This window comes from Thunnus thynnus, chromosome 19 (assembly GCF_963924715.1).
Source record: "Thunnus thynnus chromosome 19, fThuThy2.1, whole genome shotgun sequence".
NCBI lineage: Eukaryota > Metazoa > Chordata > Actinopteri > Scombriformes > Scombridae > Thunnus > Thunnus thynnus.
This window is the reverse complement of record NC_089535.1, coordinates 5,757,691-5,775,616: the sequence shown is the minus strand read 5'-3', so window position 1 is coordinate 5,775,616 and position 17,926 is coordinate 5,757,691. Positions and strand designations below refer to the sequence as shown.

Sequence of the window (17,926 nt, the reverse complement as noted above, 5' to 3'; positions counted from 1 at the left end):
GGCCACCCTGAGCGCTGGCAGCTTTGTGGATTTCTGCCAGGAGAAGGTCGACGCGGCCGAAAATGAGTTTGAAAGGACGGTTTGGTCTTTCCTCAAGGTACGAAACTCACTGTTAGTCAAAGAATTGTGAACACTATAGGAAATAAATGCTTTTCATATGAATAATGTTGTTGTTTAAATGTGACTTATTTCTGTTTTCAGGCTAATTTTGAAAGTGATATCCGCAGCAAGTTCCTGGAACTTCTGGGCTACAACAAAGAGGAGCTAGCTTTAAAGGTGAGACATATACTTTATATATATTCTAGGCTAATGTATGCCCCATATGGTACTATATATATATATATATATATATATTTGCTGTAAATATAAATTTTCTTCAAGAGTCTTTCCTTACATCTTGTGATAATTGTGTCCTTTTTGTTGTCAGATTTCAGCAGCACTAGAGGAAAAGCCTGCTGATCCTCCAAAGGTACGTTACTCTCATACATTTTAACTCAAAAGCAGTTTTTCTTTGTGTAGTTACAGTATAATTTCCGTTATAACTACATATATCATGGACATAATTTCATTTTGTTTTGTTGTTTCCTTTGTAAAGCATCTTTGAGTATCCTGAAAGGCGCTATTGTTATTATATCCATAGGGCTAAAATGACGATAATGTATGATAATGCAATTTTTTGATGCCTGTTTGGTTATTATGGCCTCTAATTATTTAATGATGTGATATGATCCTGCTTTAACGAAGTTATCGGCCTTTACAGACGCATCAAAACATGTTAAAAAATGCACATGGAAGGATTTTATTTATATAAAAAAATCGAACTTAATTCACAAAGTGGACTACAATAGACACTGCTGTGCTTTCATAATTACTTGAGATGCTTCCAAATTGCCCCATTAGCACACCACTGCGCTCCATTTGTTCCTGCTTACTGTGCCGTTCACATCCTTTCACTGATAGTACAACAAGACTTACAGCCTAGTTCTGCTCCCATTGCTGCTACAGTTCTTTGTTGAACTGTTGCAAACTGTACGTGTCTGTCTCTGGTTTTGCAATAAGGAAGTGTTGCAAGTGTTCATAATGATGAAGCTTTGGTCTGTTGCTAGTAAAGCTACTTCACTTTTTGAAACTACTCAGAGGAAGCTGGAAATCATTTGACTCTTCGCAACAATTTATTCTGCTTCAGGTTTATGTTTTATTTCTCTCTGCATCACTGTTTTCTGTGGATGCAGATCCGTCCTCGTACTTCTGTTTCCACCACTGAACTCAAACATGATCCTGACTCCAACGATTAATCTAAACTTAATGTTGATGTGCTTGTGCCTGTTACTGAACTTGCTTTTACACCATCACTGTCTGAGTTTATCTTGTGTCTAATTCCGAACCTGTTGGTGCACAACTCTTTCCTTTGAAATCTAGGTGGACGTGCCCACTCCAGCCAGCGTGCCGCCTGTTGCAGACCTCAGCGTCATGCCGCCTGTTGCAGATCTCAGCTTGGCGCCGCCTGTTGCAGACCTCAGCTTGGCGCCGCCTGTCGCAGACCTCAGCTTCGCGCCGCCTGTCGCAGACCTCAGCTTCGCGCCGCCTGTCGCAGACCTCAGCCTTGCGCCGCCCATCGCAGACCTCAGCTTCGTGCCGCCTGTCGACACTCCAGAGGCAGCGTTCGACATGATTGCCGCTGCGAACCTTCAGCCAGCCGCCACGCTCGAACTGGACTCCTCTGCTCCTGACCCCGACACCGAGGAGCCAGCTGCAGCAGATCCAGAGGACGCTCTTACTGGCGAACCAGAGGCAAATGTGGACCAGGTTCTCTCAGAGGAGGCTGAGGAGAAGGCTGAGGAGGATGTTGAGGTGGAGGCTGAGGAGGATGTCCAGGTGGAGGCTGTGGAGGAGGTTGAGGAGAAGGCTGAGGAGGAGGCTAAGGTGGAGGAGGAGGAGGAGATCCCCTTGGAAGAGGTACATTATCATCATGTCACATTTACATTGATGCTATCTTCTAGCTCAGTGTAACTGCCTTCAAAATGACTAATATAAGCATCATGAAAGGCCCTGCACACCCAGAGTAAACCCACACAGATGATTTAAATTATTTTGATTGATAAGACTTCTTCTCAGCACTGAGGCATGTTCACACTTCTGTCCCAGTATCCACACTTGAGGTATTTGTGACTAGTCAAGTGCTTACTTCCAAGTTTCTGGTAACTTCCACAGTACTTTAGTGCCCGTTGTTTTTATTTCCATCAGTTATTCAAATACACAGTTCAGCTGAGCTCAGACGCCTTTTTTGTTTGATTTAATTTCCACGTAATGAACAAATAAGTAACCCCTAACCCCTAATCCTAACCCTAACCCTACAGCATCACAGCTACAATCAGAGGACAGTTACAATTATTAAAACAATTGAATCAAGTTATCAATATCTACCATGTTGGTCTACTGTGCATAAAAGAAAAATATGATAAACATATCATGATAAACATGATATTATTGTGAATGGTTTCTTTCTGATAACATTTTTAGGAAGAGCCTTTAATCTTTATTTTTTTACAGTGTCAGGTGTGCCATATCATTCTTATTGCTCACCAACAAGAATTTTTTTTATATTTATAGATATTTGGAGGTAACTACATAGTTGTCGGAAATAAATGATAATATTCACACTGAATCCAATATAGTAACATTTCAACTTTTTCATGTATGTTGATTATTGTTTGTCCTAAAACCAGCTTATAGCTTGGGGGACACACTTAGCTCTGAATAACACACTGAAGCTGTATTTGGGGGACGTGTGCATCAAGTGTTCGTTAAGTCTACTGCATGTTGGCGTTTTTTACACAATTGCCTGCTATCACTATCCACTTCTCAAGACTGCAAGTGTGGGTATTAATCCAGACTCTCGTGTTAGTTGTGTGCATCTGGTGTTTGCGTCTGTTTGTTTGCCTCACATAATTTCCAGCATAGATCCGCCCATCTTCAATCTGAGATGAGGTTCAATCAGCCAGAAAACTTCAAAACACCTGTATGGGTGTGTAAACGCCTTTAAGGCAAACTGAATAATCAGATTGTTTGTGTGTTATTTCTACTTCCCGCACTGGGGTAAATAGATTGTTTTTAATTAAATTAATGGGCAGAAGTATCGGGTGTTATCGAGCTTTAATCATAATATTTGACGTATATTGCTCATATATCAGCATAGTATTGATTCTAGTTGTTAATTTGTTATGTGTGTTCAGGTGATGTCTGCACAAGTAGAAATATTGAATTGGCAGCAGACAGACATTTTTTAACTGACAACACATGAGGGAAGGAGATTAAACATGAGGGTTTTTTTTCAGGAGACGGCAGCACCAGTGGAGGAGGAGCTCAGTCCCGCTGAGACCTCGGCTCCAGTCGAGGAGCCCGCTGAGGTTCCAGTTCCAGCTCCTGCTCCTGCTCCAGCTCCTGCTCCAGCTCCAGCTCCTGCAGAAGGAGTCAGTCTCAGCATCAGTCAAGGTAATCACTCCTTCAAGGTTTTATAACGTCAGTCTACAGTATCGCCTTCAGCCAGAGAGGGTTTGAAAAATATTCACCCTGTTTTTGTTTGCGTGCCAGATGTGGACGGACTGATCACACAAGCTCTGCTGACCGGAGACTTTGAGGGAGCCGTGGAGCTCTGTCTCCATGACAACCGTATGGCAGACAGCATCATCCTGGCCATCGCCGGCGGGGCCAACCTCCTTGAGAGAACCCAGAAGAAGTATTTCACAAAAACACACAGCAAGATTACCAAGGTAACAACCAAGGAGGATTTTTTTTCTGTTACTAAGTGTTTATTAATTCAGTGTTTATTATCGATGACATAACCGTGTTTTTGTCCTGCAGCTGATCAGTGCAGTGGTGATGAAGGACTGGCACGACATCCTGAAGACGTGCGAGCTGCAGAACTGGAAGGAGGCTCTGGCTGCCGTCATGACCTACGCTCAGCCTGAGGAGTTCTCTTCTCTCTGTGGTTAGTTTAAGGTTACCTTGGATTGACCTCAATGTACTAAAGTGTTACTGACAGGCCTTCATTTTAGTCTCTTGGGGTCATTTATTCCTGTGCTCCACCTTACATGCAGCCTGCAGCAGTTCATCAGTGTGTGCTGTCCGTCCTTTTTATTAAATGTCAATGAATCTGTGCCCGCTAACTGAACTTTTCTGTTTGTTAGACCTTCTCGGGGGCAGACTGGAGGCAGCGCAGGAGGCCCAGCTTCAAGCTCAGGCCTGTCTGTGTTACATCTGTGCCGGTAACGTGGAGAAACTCGTGTCTTGCTGGACCAGAGCGCAGGACGGACACTGTCCACTCTCTCTGCAGGTGTGTATGCAGGGAGTGTGTAGAAAGAGGGACTCCAGCTTTGCATCTTACAGCTGCACTAAACAATATTTTTATATCAACAATGAATCAGATCAGTAAGTGCAATGTTTCAGGTGGCACTCGCAGTGAGAAACCCACAGAAAATTATCACCTAACTGCAGTTTCCCTCAGCTTCCCTTATCAATGTTGTTTTCACCAAACAGCAGATGGACAAATATAGCAACTATCTGGTGAAGACCGCAGAGTATTTCAGCAACTAAAGAGCCAGATATCTCCCTCAGGAGTTGATGGGAGACCAAAACAGAGCAAAAACTGTGGTTAGAAACAAGACTCCAAGTGAATGCTAATGTTGCTGTCTGTCTGCTGGATGTATAAAAACTGGTGAAAGTTTTGCTAACACCATAACTGTCAACAACCCTGTAATAATATGTCGAATTTTGTCTTTTCATCTTGTTCTGTTACCTCCAAGTGACCAAAAAAATGTTTCTGTTTTTATTATTTAATCATGCTTATATAAAATGTTGTGGTTCTCTCTCTCAGGACCTGGTGGAGAAGGTGGTGGTGATGCGTCGTGCGGTCGAGCTGACTCAGCGCTCTGGTCCCGCTGCTATCGGCATCCTGCTGGCTGAGAAGATGAGCCAGTACGCCAACTTACTGGCCTCCCAGGGCAGCCTGTCCACCGCCATCACCTACCTGCCTGACAACACCAACCAGGTACGTAACACACCTGCAGCAGCTGTATGTAAGTTCAAATGGAGCTCAGTTTGAAGGTAGTGTGGAAGTTATTCTGTAATTTAGTAAAAACAGGATACAAGTTAGTCACAAAGAAATGTACACTTACCTCAAGCAAGGTGAAAGTCGTTACCATAGTAGAACAGCTAGAAAAACCATACCTTTACATTCATGATGACTATGACAATCACTGACATGCTCGCTCGGTGTTATTTTAAAGTGTGATTTATACGCTGCGTTCACTTGAGATGGGAATTGCCGATGACGACTTAGTTGCTTGTAACAGAATCTCGTAGCTGTTCAGGTGTTGACTTCAGCAGAATCTTTTCACTGAGACCGCGGTAGTAAATAATAGAGATAATAGCATCAAAATAGAAAAAAAAGAAGTGACCGATAAATGAACATAGAATTATTTAATAAGGTAACAATCAAACATACGCTGTATCATATGTTAGTTAGTTCACACAGGAACTTTTATTTCAATAAAACTGTCTATTGTAGTTCTCTTACTGTCTGTCATTAGTGAAAAATCACTCACGACAATGTGTGAAATCAAAATGACAAATTTAAAAACTAACTGTGAAACTAATTATTTACAATTAAGCAGTGAGTGTCGACTCAAACTCAGATGTTCCCCTCATGCGTTCGCAGACTTTGGGGCAAACTCTCACTAAGTCAGCGAGGGTCCAGAGCTGGAACGGACTTTTTGAGCCTTTTATGCAAACTTTCTGTAGGACTGCAAGATTGCAGACTTTGCTTTAAGGAAAACCCAGCATGCATAAAGTTGTGATATGTTGTAATATGTTAATTTAGTCCAACAGAACAGAACAATTTGTCAAGCAAAAAACAAACAATCCAGCTCATTTAACTAAAAATACTCTGAAATATCAGCCCCACACTTCAATGTGCGTTGAAATGTCCAGGTTACGTGATTTCTCACTTTCTAACTCCACATTCCTCATTTCTCTCCTCTTCCATCCAGGTCGCCGTGCAGCAGCTTCGCGACCGACTCAGTCGGGCTCTCGGGCAGCAGGCGGCGGCAGCAGTCGCTCCTGCAGCTCCGGTTCAGACCCCGAGACCTCAGACTCGGATGCCGGCTCCTCAGGCTCAGCACCCCTCAACTCCTCTGCCCCGGCACCCGTTCACTCCGGTCCAGCCTGCCATGGTGCCTCAGCCCAGCGTAGCACCTCCAGCTCCCATGCCTACACCTGCCTCCGCACCAGCGCAACCGCAGCCGCAGTATTACCAACCAGTATGTTCCCCTGACCTCACATAGCGAGGCTCAAATTTGTGTTTTTTTGTCTGTCAGACATCAGGATTCACGCAGATTTCAGGGTTTATTAAACCTAAGGGCAGACTCTCCAGGTCACATACTAACTAACCACCTGAAGCGTTCATTGCTGTTGTGTTGTAGTCATTTCATTAACTGGATTATTTCCATTCTAGCCAGGGTTTAAATCACACGCTGATTCCCAAATGCTTTAGCGGAAAAATGCAGATTCTTTATATGTTACAAACGTTTTGTGTTCCTGTAATTTGAACCCTGGCTCTGTCCACTTGTCCAATGCTTTGTTGTGGTGTTTTTTGGTGTCCCCCATCCCTCTCCCTCCCTCCTCCTTCCTCCCCCCCCTCTCCTCCATGGTGCGGCCATCATTGGTATGTGCTGTGTGTCTTTGTGTGCTTCAGGTGAGGGCTGCCTCCACTGTCACCTCCTGGAGTAACCAAACTCCCACAGCCCTCCCCAATGTTCCTCCTCCTCCGCAAGTAGGCACCGCCTCAGACCAGCAGGTATACTTAACCGCCCAACCAACCCCGACACACACCTTGACTGATGTTTACTGATGTTCTTGCACAAACTGTTGACCAATCGCCTGAAATCCCAGACTTCTTCTGTTTGGCTGCTGTGATACGTCTGTGGTAATGCTTTTCCCCCCCATTGCTACCGACCATGACCTCACTTCCTGTTGTTCTTCTGACACTCTGAGGGTGCTTTCTATTCAGCTAACATGACTCCTTGCTCCCCTCACTCGCTTATTAGCTCCTTCCAGCCGAGATGCAAGAGAGAGATGTGAGAAAGAGATATGAGGATAGAGGATTTTTTATCCACTAAATGAGACAATAGTCAGGTTTCCATCCAAATGTAAGTCAGCAAAAAGAAAAATCGAATTAAAGCGTGTTTCCATCTCAGATGTTATGTGAATATTGGGGTTTAGGTTGTTGAGATAAACAGCTGGTGGTGCTAATTCTCCAGTTAGAATAAAAAAAAAGAATTAAAATCAGTCATTAAAAGAGTTAAAAGTTGCAGCACAAACGATGGAAAACCGTGTGGAAAACGTGATGGAAACATGACGTTTCATTTATTAGTTTGGGGAATGTTCCTCATGGTTCCACACAGATTTATTTTTGTCTCTTCAGTGGAAGCTTGAGTCACGTTCATGTACGTCATGCTTTATTCTGCTACACTGTTTCCATTGTACTGCATTTTGCTTTTTATGGATACACCAACTTTCCAACTCAGCCAAGCATAAAAGCTTTTTTATGCTCATTTTCAGCATTTTAACTCAGGTTTTTTTAATACACAAATTGAAAATACAAATAAAAACAGGTGGATGGAAACACACCTGTTTACTCATGATACTGTTATTCCTGTTTCCACAGGTAGTTTGACTAATCTGCAGTATTTAGATAATGCAATAATATTAGTATTACAGTAAAGCTGTTTCCTCAACAGCCGACCGCTCCTTTTACCATCCTGTCAGATCAGCTGACCAACCAATAAACACTGAGGAGATGTTGCCGTCCTGTAAAAATCTTCCACATACGATACATCTACGGTTCCTCACTTTGAGCTCCTCCACGTGCCTCTTCGTCTCCTCTCAGACGCTTTTAAGAGATTGGAAAAACCTTGATGAGTTTTTGGGTCACAAGCTGGAGGAGGGAAGATGAGACGAAGCATAATTACCAGAATGGAAATCAGCCAGACTGTCTCCTCCGTCTCCTCAGCCTGTGATGCATGCACCATCTCCACTCAGTCATTTGTTTCTCCTGCACCCTGATTATGAATGTGATTAACTGCATGAGATTAGTCTTTGTTCTTCACACTCTAACATCTGTCTGCCTCTGCTAACATGCACGCTGCTCCTCACAATCAAACATAATCCCATTGAATGTAGTTGCATGCCTTTTTATTTGTGGATTTTCCCACCTAGGAACTATTAATTGAACTATTTAACTAACTATTCTGCTCTCACTCAACACCTAACTTTGTTCTTACAGCGGGGAAAAAAAAGCCCATCTTCATCCTCTGTTGTGGAGCTCAGTGGTCAGTTCTTTATCTTTTATTTTAAAATCCGGTTTCAGATTTCTTTTTCTGCGTCCGCAGGTGGAGCCTTCAAGCCCCTATGGGCTGCCAGCCTCTGGCCCAGCTACTGCTCCTCCCCCAGCCTCCACCACTCCTGCCTACATGTACTCCCATCAGTACCAGCGTAAGTGTTTTATAAACTCTACAAGCAACCGAAGCAGAAGAGTTAAAGGACCAGTGTGTAGAATTTAGTGGCATCTAGTGGTGAGGTTGCAGATTGTCCGTTCTGGGCTACTGTAGAAACATGGCGGTGCAACATGGAGGCCTCCGTGTAACAGGACCCGCTCCCTCTTAAGATATAAAGAGCTCATTCTAAGCTAACAAAAACACAATGATTCTTATTTTCAGGTGATTTTACACTAATTAAAACATACTTATGAATATTATACTCCATTTCTGCCAAGTCTGCTAGATGCCACTAAATTCTACACACTGCACCTTTAAGTCTTTACTACAAAGGTTATTAACTTTAGAGAAAATCACTGTTTCTGAGTCTAACTGTCAAGCAAGTTTTATACACAGCCGTGGCAAGCATTTCATTTTGGAAATGTTTGACTCTATAATATCTGCTCTGTTCTGTGCTGTTGAAGTTAATATTAGTCACTAACACAAAGTATGAATATTTTTTTCAGTATGTTTATTTCTTTGCCTTGAGCTAAACTTAAAGCACGTTAGCATGTACTGTATTAAATCTAGTCTTTATCTGTATATTTCTACAGTCTGTCCTGTTGCATGATACATTTAAAGGATATGTCTGGCAATTTTCTATATTTTTCATTTTGTCAACAAATCTCATGCAGAGCCAAACCAGCACTTATGACGTGTTGTCCGCCCATGTCAGAAGTCAAATGTGTTTATAGTTGTTCCAAAGGCTTCTCCCAAAGGCGGAGTGAAAAGCCGATCATCACAGAGAGGGGAGGGAGACAGGGGAGTCGTGATATCGTTTAAATACGGAGATAACAGCGCATATTTTCAGACAGTCTCTCCTGGAAGGCAGTCATAGCGTTGCACTCGATTGCGACAGAAAATAGTTGCGTCATGGGTGGAAAAAGCTAAAGAGAGAATTTCCTCCTCTTTCACCTCCGCATAGCTGTCCAATCACTGTGTGAACCCCCGGTCGAAATAGTGCGGGGGGAGGGGGTTTAACAGGTTGGGCATGTCTGAAGAAGTATACAGCCACTTTAATAATAGCAATCAAGATTTCAGTCTCTGGAGAGTAGTTCTGTGTAAGGCAGACGCCACTGAGTACTGAGCTTCACTAGCTTGTTGTGCTACACATCACAACCTCCTGACTTTGTACTACACTGTAAAATGTCTCAAAGAACTTCAGTACAAAGTCAAGAGGTTGTGATATGTAGCACAACAAGCTAGCAAAGCTGTAAACAGAACCTTGTTCTTGCACATGCTCAGTGTCGTCTGCCTTACACAGAACTACTCTCTGGAGACTGAAAACGTGATCACTGTTATTAGACTTTGGAGCCGTTTCTAAACAAACTAACGTGACCATGATGAAGAAACATGTCACCCAGTGCAGCAATGTGACTCATTAATGTGTTTTTAATAGTTTTTGGACAACAACAGAGGTCTACGGCACAGAGGAATAAGATATATCAGGCTTTGGAAACACACACAATACTTGTTAGTAGATTGTTGGTTCGGCTCTGCACATGAGATTTGTTAACAATAAGAAATATATAGAAAATCGCAGCCTTATCCTTTAATATAACCTGCAATTGTGCTAGTTTTTCACTAATAGCATCTATTGTATCCCGTGTGACTCCTAGCCTACCCCCAGGTCAACCAATACCCACCTGGAGCTGGGGGGGCATCTATCTATAACCCTCTTCAATACTCTTCTGCTGCTCCACCTCCCGCTGAGCCCCCCGGCTTTCTCTCTCAGTACACGCAGCCCGTCCCCTCTCAGTCAGCACCCTTCTATCCCGGGCAACCTCCTATCAGCCAGTGCCTTTCCTCCTCTGTTCCCTCCCATCGTCCTTTCTTTCCGACCGCCCCTTCCTCTTCCTCCTCCTTTGTTGCTCCTCCCTCCTCCGGAGCGTCTTTCCAGCATGGCGGGCCAGGATCTCCTGTGTCGTACATGCCGCCGCCGCCTCCACCGAGCGGAGTCTCAGGTACACAGCTCTCCCCTGAGCTGATCCCCGCCTCTCAGAGAACAGGTCTGCATGGCTCTGATCATCCTCATCCTCACTGACTCTCTCACCCTGTATGTTCAACTCTGGTTGTCATTTCCTCCGTTTAACTGCCAGTCAGTCAGTCCATTAATTCACTAATTGTATTTCTCTACAAAAGGCTTTTTAATACTTTTTCACATATGCAGAAGTACTCTAGTGATTATACTTTTTCTTTCACTAATTGTGAATACTTATACATTTCACAATTCATGACATGTCTGCTGCTTAAACATTTACAGTTTCTATTTCTTAATCGATTTAAAGAAGCCTTTTTAAAATCAATTTTGCAGTTGGATTTTAGAATTTAATAATTATTTCATCATTTAAAGTCAGAATAAGAAAGTAGAATTATTAAATGGCAAATTTAATAATCTTTTTTACTTTTTTTTTACTTTAATTTTATCAATGCATCATTAAATATAAACTTACTTACTTACCTTACTTTAATAGTTTTTTTTTTTTCAGTTTATAAATTGATTGTAATTAAACCGTATAAAAGACTATCACTCCACTGCAATCTCCATACAGAAGCAAAGGCAGATTGTGTCTTATAAAAGATGTCAAGGACATCAAGATGTCTAGTTTTAATTTATTTTAAGATCTTTACTTACTTTTACTATTGTTACTTTACTTATTGCACTTTATCTGCTTCAAGATAATAATTTTTCTGCTTCTAAGTCATCGTCAGTAGATAAAAAGAGGCCATTATGAGCAGAGGAACTTAAAGTTAGTGATGCAAGAACTTTTTCAGCAAGACTCAACAATGAGAGTCATCATCATCTTATTTCTAGTTTTAGAAGAGTTCATCAACTGTCTGCACACAAGCTTTCCCAGGTTGAACTTAATGACTTTATAAATATGAATTAGATTTTAATTCATACAGCTTCAGGAGAACCAGTTACCTTTGAATAAGAAAAATTAAAGACATTACCTGGATTAAGGTAACAGGGATGGATCATGATTATAATTCTGTTTACAGTTTGCTGGAATCACTTATCTTGTTTCCAGTTGGTATGTTGCATGGACTGATTTGATAAATCTTTAAATTAGTATACAATGAAAACTACTTTAATCATTATATGATCACAAATTGCTTTATTTTAATCAAAACAAAATCATCTGTCAAGTCTTGCAATCAAAGCTATGAATAACAAATTGAAGCTTCTATCAGACATATTTCAAAACAAAACATATACTGTGGTCTATTAGTGTGAGAGTGAGTGAATGATTAGGATTGTTTTTTCTTCCTGTAGGGCCTCAGAATGGCTGGAACGACCCTCCAGCTCTGAGCAGACCACTAAAAAAGAAGGTAAATCTAAAAATCTGACTTTTGTTCATCTCCGTCTGCATCCAAGTTGCAGATAGAGACAGAAATGAAGATGTTGCATGTTTTAAATAGAATATATTTAATATATTCAGCAGGTTCCAGAGCACTACACCCCACCTGCCCCCATCACTGCTCCCATCATGGCCCCACTGGGAGGTGACCCTCAGGCCCAGCCGGTGTCCTCTGGGGCCCCTCAGGCCATGGTCCAGGGCCCGCAAGGGGTCCAGGGCCCGCACGGTGTCCAGGCCCCCTACTCAGGCATGCACCAGCAGCAGCAGCAGCAGCAGCAGCTCCCCCCACAAACTATGAACCCGGCAATGCCCAAGACCAGTATGGAGGGTGCACCAGGAGCACCTACAGGAGACGTCATACAGGTATAGTAGAGCTGCAGCTAACCATCTGGCGATTAGTTTCTTCATTAACTGAGTAGTTGTTTGGTCCATAAAATGTGAGAAAATGGTGAAAAATGTTTATCACTGTCTCCCAAAACCTGAGTTGACCCAAAGATATTCAGTTTATTATCATAGAAGAGTAAAAATGACAAGAAAATATTCAAATTTGAGAGGCTGAAATCACAGAATGTGGAAATGACTACTTAAAACAATTAATTGATTATCAAAATAGTTGGCCATTAATATTCTGTTGATCGTCTAGTCGTTGCAGCTCTCATGTGTCACAGAATATGAAGATAACTGGGTGAAAATATGTTATTGACTCAGTTTTCTACTGTTTCTGACACAGGATATTGCATGTTTTAATTCAGAAACATTAGAAAAGTTGAGAAACTGGGGGGCTTGATACATCATCATAGATACCGTCAATAAGGACACAATATATGAACAGCAGGAGATTTGTGTGATCTGAACAGCTACCTGTGAAGTTTACGCTTCACTAAGCGAACCAGAGAATAGAAGAGGGCCTGGAGCGTAAAAAATGTGATCTGATGAATCTGTTTCTTTAGACGGACAAGTGTCTGTGACGAAGTGTCTTGTCCTTAAAGTTGAGGCTTAATATCCTCATTTATTTAGTTTTTAATTTATTGTGTTAACATATGAACATGTGTCACCCTCAGAGATTTTGATGAATGGCTGTAAGAGTTCATTAGACCCTGTTTGACCCTTTCAGCCTCTGCAGTCCATACCTGCTGAGAAGATCATGAAGAAGCCCATCCCTGATGAGCACCTGGTCCTGAAGACCACGTTCGAGGGTCTCATCCAGAAGTGTTTGGCTGTAGCTACCGACCCTGTGAGTCTATCTGCTGCAGATAGCAGTTAAATCAATCTCTACTTAACACCAAAGTACATCATCGGGTGTCTAACGTACTCTTTTTGTTAACAGCAAACCAAGAGGAAGCTCGACGATGCCAACAAACGTTTGGAGGCGCTCTACGACAAACTCAGAGAGCAGACAGTGAGTATCTGACAGATTTGTTCTTACTGTAGGTGGCAGGTCCGAGTGATCAAAGAGGAGTTGTCACCTTCAATTTTCTCATTATTTTTAGGCACAAACAAAATCATCAAAAAGTCCAAAACCCAAAGCTATTCAAGTAAGACAAGGAAAAGCTGCAAATTGTGAACCATCAAATATTTGGCATTTTTTGCCTCTAAAATTACTGATACGATTAAGCTATTATCAAAATAGTTGACTAGTTAATTGATTCATCACCTAATTGTTTTAGCTCTCAGTAATTTTCCATTTAATCAGGTGCCTTAATGACATTTTTGTAAATGAAACTTGCACACAGAGCAGAACAGATTGTCTTATATAGAGATTTTAGGGCTTTGTTTATGCAGATGATCACATCTCTAGCACATCCTGCAAAATAACTGCAGTTTAGAAAGTTTGCAAAGGATAATGTGATGACTTATCACAACTCTGCTCTTCTCTGCAGCTCTCTCCCGCCATCGTCGGAGGACTGCATAACATAGCCAGGAGTATAGAGTCTCGATCCTACACGGAGGGCCTCAACATCCACACCCACATCGTCAGTAGCAGCAACTTCAGCGAGACGTCGGCTTTTATGCCCGTGCTCAAGGTGGTGCTGACACAAGCCAACAAACTCGGGGTCTGAGCAGAAAGAGAAACATCCCCAACCACTCCTCTGAGTCTCGACCGGTGGACGGCGGAGAGAGTGACTGGTCCGGGGTCGAGCTGGATGTCAGCGTTAAAATTTGTCGGTCGTTCGTTTCACACAGAGCTCCGTTTGACTCGTAATGCAAATGATGAAGAATTCTGAGATGTATGAAAATACCGTTAAATTCTTCTTTGTGCCATTTAAAGGTGCAGTGTGTAGAATTTAGTGGCATCTAGCGGAACGGACTCGTCAGAAATGGAACGTAATATTCATAAGTATGTTTTAATTAGTGTATAATCACCTGAAAATAAGAATCAATGTGTTTTCGTTAGCTTAGAATGAGCCCTTTATATCTACATGGGGGAGAGGGTCCTCTTCCACGGAGCTCGCCACGTTGCACCGCCATGTTTCTACAGTAGCCCGGAAAAGACAAACCAAACACTGGCTCTACAGAGGGCCGTTCATGAGTTTGCAATCTGCAACCTCACCACTAGATGTCACTAAATCCTACACACTGGTCCTTTAATGTTTTCAACTCAAACACAAGCCATGATATCAGTCTCACTCAGTGGTGAAAGTAAATTCTGAGCCCTGTGCAAAGATTTTGCAAAGTAGAGCTGCAACTAATGATTGTTCATTATCGATTAATCTGTTGATTATTTTCTCGACTAGTCGTTTGGTCTTTAAAAAATGTTGATCACCGTTTCCCAAAACCCAAGATGTGACCTCAAATGTTTTGTTTAGGGCTGCAACTAACAATTATTTTCATTATCAAGTAATCTGGCGATTATTTTCTCGATATATTTATCATTTTGTCTATGAAATATCAGTAAAAAGTAAAAAAAAAAAAAAAAAAAAGTTTCATGATATTAAAGTTAGAGTTAAAGGTGACGTCTTGAAATGTCTTGTTTTGTCTGATCAACAGTCCAAAACCCTAAATATTAAGTTTACTATCATATATGACAAAGAGGATCAACAAATGTTCACATTTGTGAAGCTGAAACCAGAGAACTTCTGGTATTTTCGCTTAAAACAGTGAGTAAATCAATTATTTGATTATTAAAATAGTTGTTGATTAATATTTTGTTGATTGATTAATTGTTGCAGCTCTAGTTTTTGTTTTGTTCACAACCCAAAGACATTTAGTTTATTATCAGGGAGCAAAATAAACCAGAAAATATTAACATTTAAGAAGCTGGAACCAGAGAATTTTAGCATTTTTTCCAAAAAAATTACTCCGAACGATTAATCGAATATCAGAATAGTTGCTGATTAATTTTGTGTTGATCGACTAATGGTTGCAGCTCTATTGCAAAGAGCAACAAATAAAAGGGCTAGACACTATTTAACAAAAGTACTACATTAATCTACAACAAGTTACACTAAACATCTGTTTTAAAGTCAAACTTGTAGTCATATGAATTTTATGAAAAAGCAGCAATCCAAATGAATCAAAAATGAAATCTCCAAACTGACAAGTAGTTCTAGCTTATTGGATAATTTCCCACCAAATATGGAAAAACCTATATTTTCATTCATTCATGATTGGGCAGGATGGGAAGACTGGTTTTAATCAGGAATTAAAACAAACAAATAAGAAAAGCAAAGGGAGATTCAGGAATTTTAAGGGCATTTCTAGCTACATACATTGAGATGTTAAAAATAAAACTAGTCAATTTAAAGAATCAAGTTAATCTATATAAATTAGGTTAATAGCAGACTAGCATGTTTTTGGCTAAACTGCGTGATGATGCAGTCATTAAAGAAATAACGAGTTTATTCGTCTTTATAGTCTTTTGGTTTTCGTGCACTACAACAAAGCTCAGATATCTTATAATCTATAAAGACATAGAATTTTCTCTTAAAAGTACAAAGCCATGCTTTATTTTTTACATTTAAATGCATTATTGCTTGCATGCAGCAGATAAACACAGTGTGATGCAGTTTAGAGAAGAGATTCAATGTTGTTTTTAACATCAGGAGACAGAATATGGATTCATTTAAAATTGGGACATAAAAGTCCTTCTTACAAGCAGATAAATACTCAGAGTGCCAGTTTTTTTTAACACCTAATCTGACTTTTTTTGTAAAAACCCCTAAACCCCTCATTCTGCTTTTACCGACTTACTTTCACCACTGGTGTCACTACATTAATGCACATTGGACCAAGACTTTGTCATTGTGTGGGATATGTCAATGCAAAGCAATGCAATCCCATTTGTTGAGGATGTTTAAAGTTGTTTTATTTCACTTTATTTCTGTTTTTTTTTCTTTTTAATTCTTTTTTTTTTCAGTGTAATCCTGATACTCAGCAGAGTGCAATGGACTATTAAAAAGAGGCTGTGCTTTTATGGAAATTTAAAGTATGCATGCTTAAACAAAACGCTAGCAGTCGTCTTAAATGGTATTGGAGGTAATAATTATCTGCTAATTCATCAGATCAGACCTCAGAAGGAAATTGGAAGGAGACATGTACTTGATTTTCATTCCAACTATGATGAGGGCTGCAGTCTGAGTGGTCGACCTGTCTCAGTCTCAGTTTATGTTGTTAATAAAAGAAAACAAGTCTTTGTTTTAGATTGACTACATGCAATATTTTCAATAAATAGTATTTATTTACAATATGATGTTGCGTGGTTTTGGTTTAAGTTGCTTTGTTTTTAATGCGTGAAATAAAAGATTGTCAATGACATTAAGATGTAGCCAACAGCTAGACAGAGTAAAATATGCTCATAAGACAACACCTACACAGACATTGGTGGAAAGTGCTAATCAGCAGATATTATGCTAACATGCTAAAATTAGAGGTGAATAATTAACTTGATTTGTACCTTTTAAAAAGGATCTTAAATTTTCAAATTCAGAGGTTCACCCCAAACATGCAAAAACCATGAAAATCATCTCTTTATTTATACTTTTAATTAGGAGGTTAAGGCATTTTAAGGTATGAACTACAGGATGGTTTTCATGTTTTCTGGTCAGTTTTAAGGGGTAAAAAAACCCTTTAATTGGACCAAAACATATGAAAACTACACCTGTGTATGGTTCATCAAATTCAAATAAGCTTTATTGGCATGACAGATCAGTAGTCTACAGATAGGTGACGAATTAAAAGAAAAACCAACATAAAGTGTCTTAGTAAGGTGTTCGGCCTCCACATGCCGCCAGAACAGCTTCAATGTGCCTTGGCATTGATTCTACAAGTCTCTGAACTCTTCTGGAGGGATGAACACCATTCTTCAATAAGATATTCCCTCATTTGGTGTTTTAATGATGGTGGTGAAGCGCTGTCTATCACGTCAGTCCAAAAGCTCTCATGGGTGTTCAACTGGGTTGAGATCTGGTGACTGTGAAGGCCATAGCATATGATGCATTTTTCATACTCATCAAGTCATTCAGTGACCCCTCCTGCCTTGTGAATTGGGGCATTATCATCCTGGAAGAGACCAGTCCCATCAGGATAGAAATGTTTCATCATAGGATAAAGGTGATCACTCAGAACAACTTTGTATTGATTTACAGTGACTCTTCCCTCTAAGGGAAGTGGACCTAAACCATGCCAGCAAAATGCCCCCCAAAGCATAACAGAGCAACCAGATCCCCTCACTGTAGGGGTCAAGCATTCAGACTAGTACCAGTTATGAAATTACTCTGAAAATAGCTCAGGGTTTATAGGGTTAAAGGCACAATTATAGGTATAAATAACGGAGGGGACGGGGCGGTTGTTGTAACCCTCCCATTAATTAAAACCGGCCAGTGTAACCCCCCCAATTATCATATCATAATGATGAATGGAAAATATTAACTGTTATAAAACATGAGAAAGTGGTTGGTGTTCTTGAAGCAAAGAATAACATTTTTCAACCCCTCCCCTCCCCCTGTATTGTGAGACATGGTTGCGCCCAACCGA

The 17,926-nt window shown here is 40.8% G+C and overlaps 1 protein-coding gene across 5 annotated transcripts in view; it reads left to right on the top strand.

The window, feature by feature from the left end:
* Window positions 1-16,640, top strand: part of sec31a (SEC31 homolog A, COPII coat complex component) — a 24,318-nt gene extending 7,678 nt beyond the window's left edge. The window contains exons 11-28 of one of the 5 annotated variants that reach the window (XM_067574784.1): window positions 1-97; window positions 202-276; window positions 428-469; window positions 1,420-1,956; window positions 3,336-3,492; window positions 3,592-3,770; window positions 3,862-3,988; window positions 4,188-4,333; window positions 4,874-5,047; window positions 6,048-6,317; window positions 6,752-6,853; window positions 8,448-8,550; window positions 10,211-10,600; window positions 11,869-11,924; window positions 12,035-12,316; window positions 13,068-13,187; window positions 13,281-13,352; window positions 13,834-16,640. The exon at window positions 1-97 is cut by the window's left edge and continues 134 nt beyond it. In XM_067574784.1, the coding sequence (XP_067430885.1) occupies window positions 1-97; window positions 202-276; window positions 428-469; window positions 1,420-1,956; window positions 3,336-3,492; window positions 3,592-3,770; window positions 3,862-3,988; window positions 4,188-4,333; window positions 4,874-5,047; window positions 6,048-6,317; window positions 6,752-6,853; window positions 8,448-8,550; window positions 10,211-10,600; window positions 11,869-11,924; window positions 12,035-12,316; window positions 13,068-13,187; window positions 13,281-13,352; window positions 13,834-14,013 (3,109 nt within the window). In that variant the 3' untranslated portion in view covers window positions 14,014-16,640. The remainder of the gene's footprint in view (window positions 98-201; window positions 277-427; window positions 470-1,419; window positions 1,957-3,335; window positions 3,493-3,591; window positions 3,771-3,861; window positions 3,989-4,187; window positions 4,334-4,873; window positions 5,048-6,047; window positions 6,318-6,751; window positions 6,854-8,447; window positions 8,551-10,210; window positions 10,601-11,868; window positions 11,925-12,034; window positions 12,317-13,067; window positions 13,188-13,280; window positions 13,353-13,833) is intronic. The other 4 variants (XM_067574785.1, XM_067574786.1, XM_067574787.1 and 1 more) reach the window with 4 other exon arrangements.
* The last annotated feature ends 1,286 nt before the right edge of the window (window positions 16,641-17,926 follow it).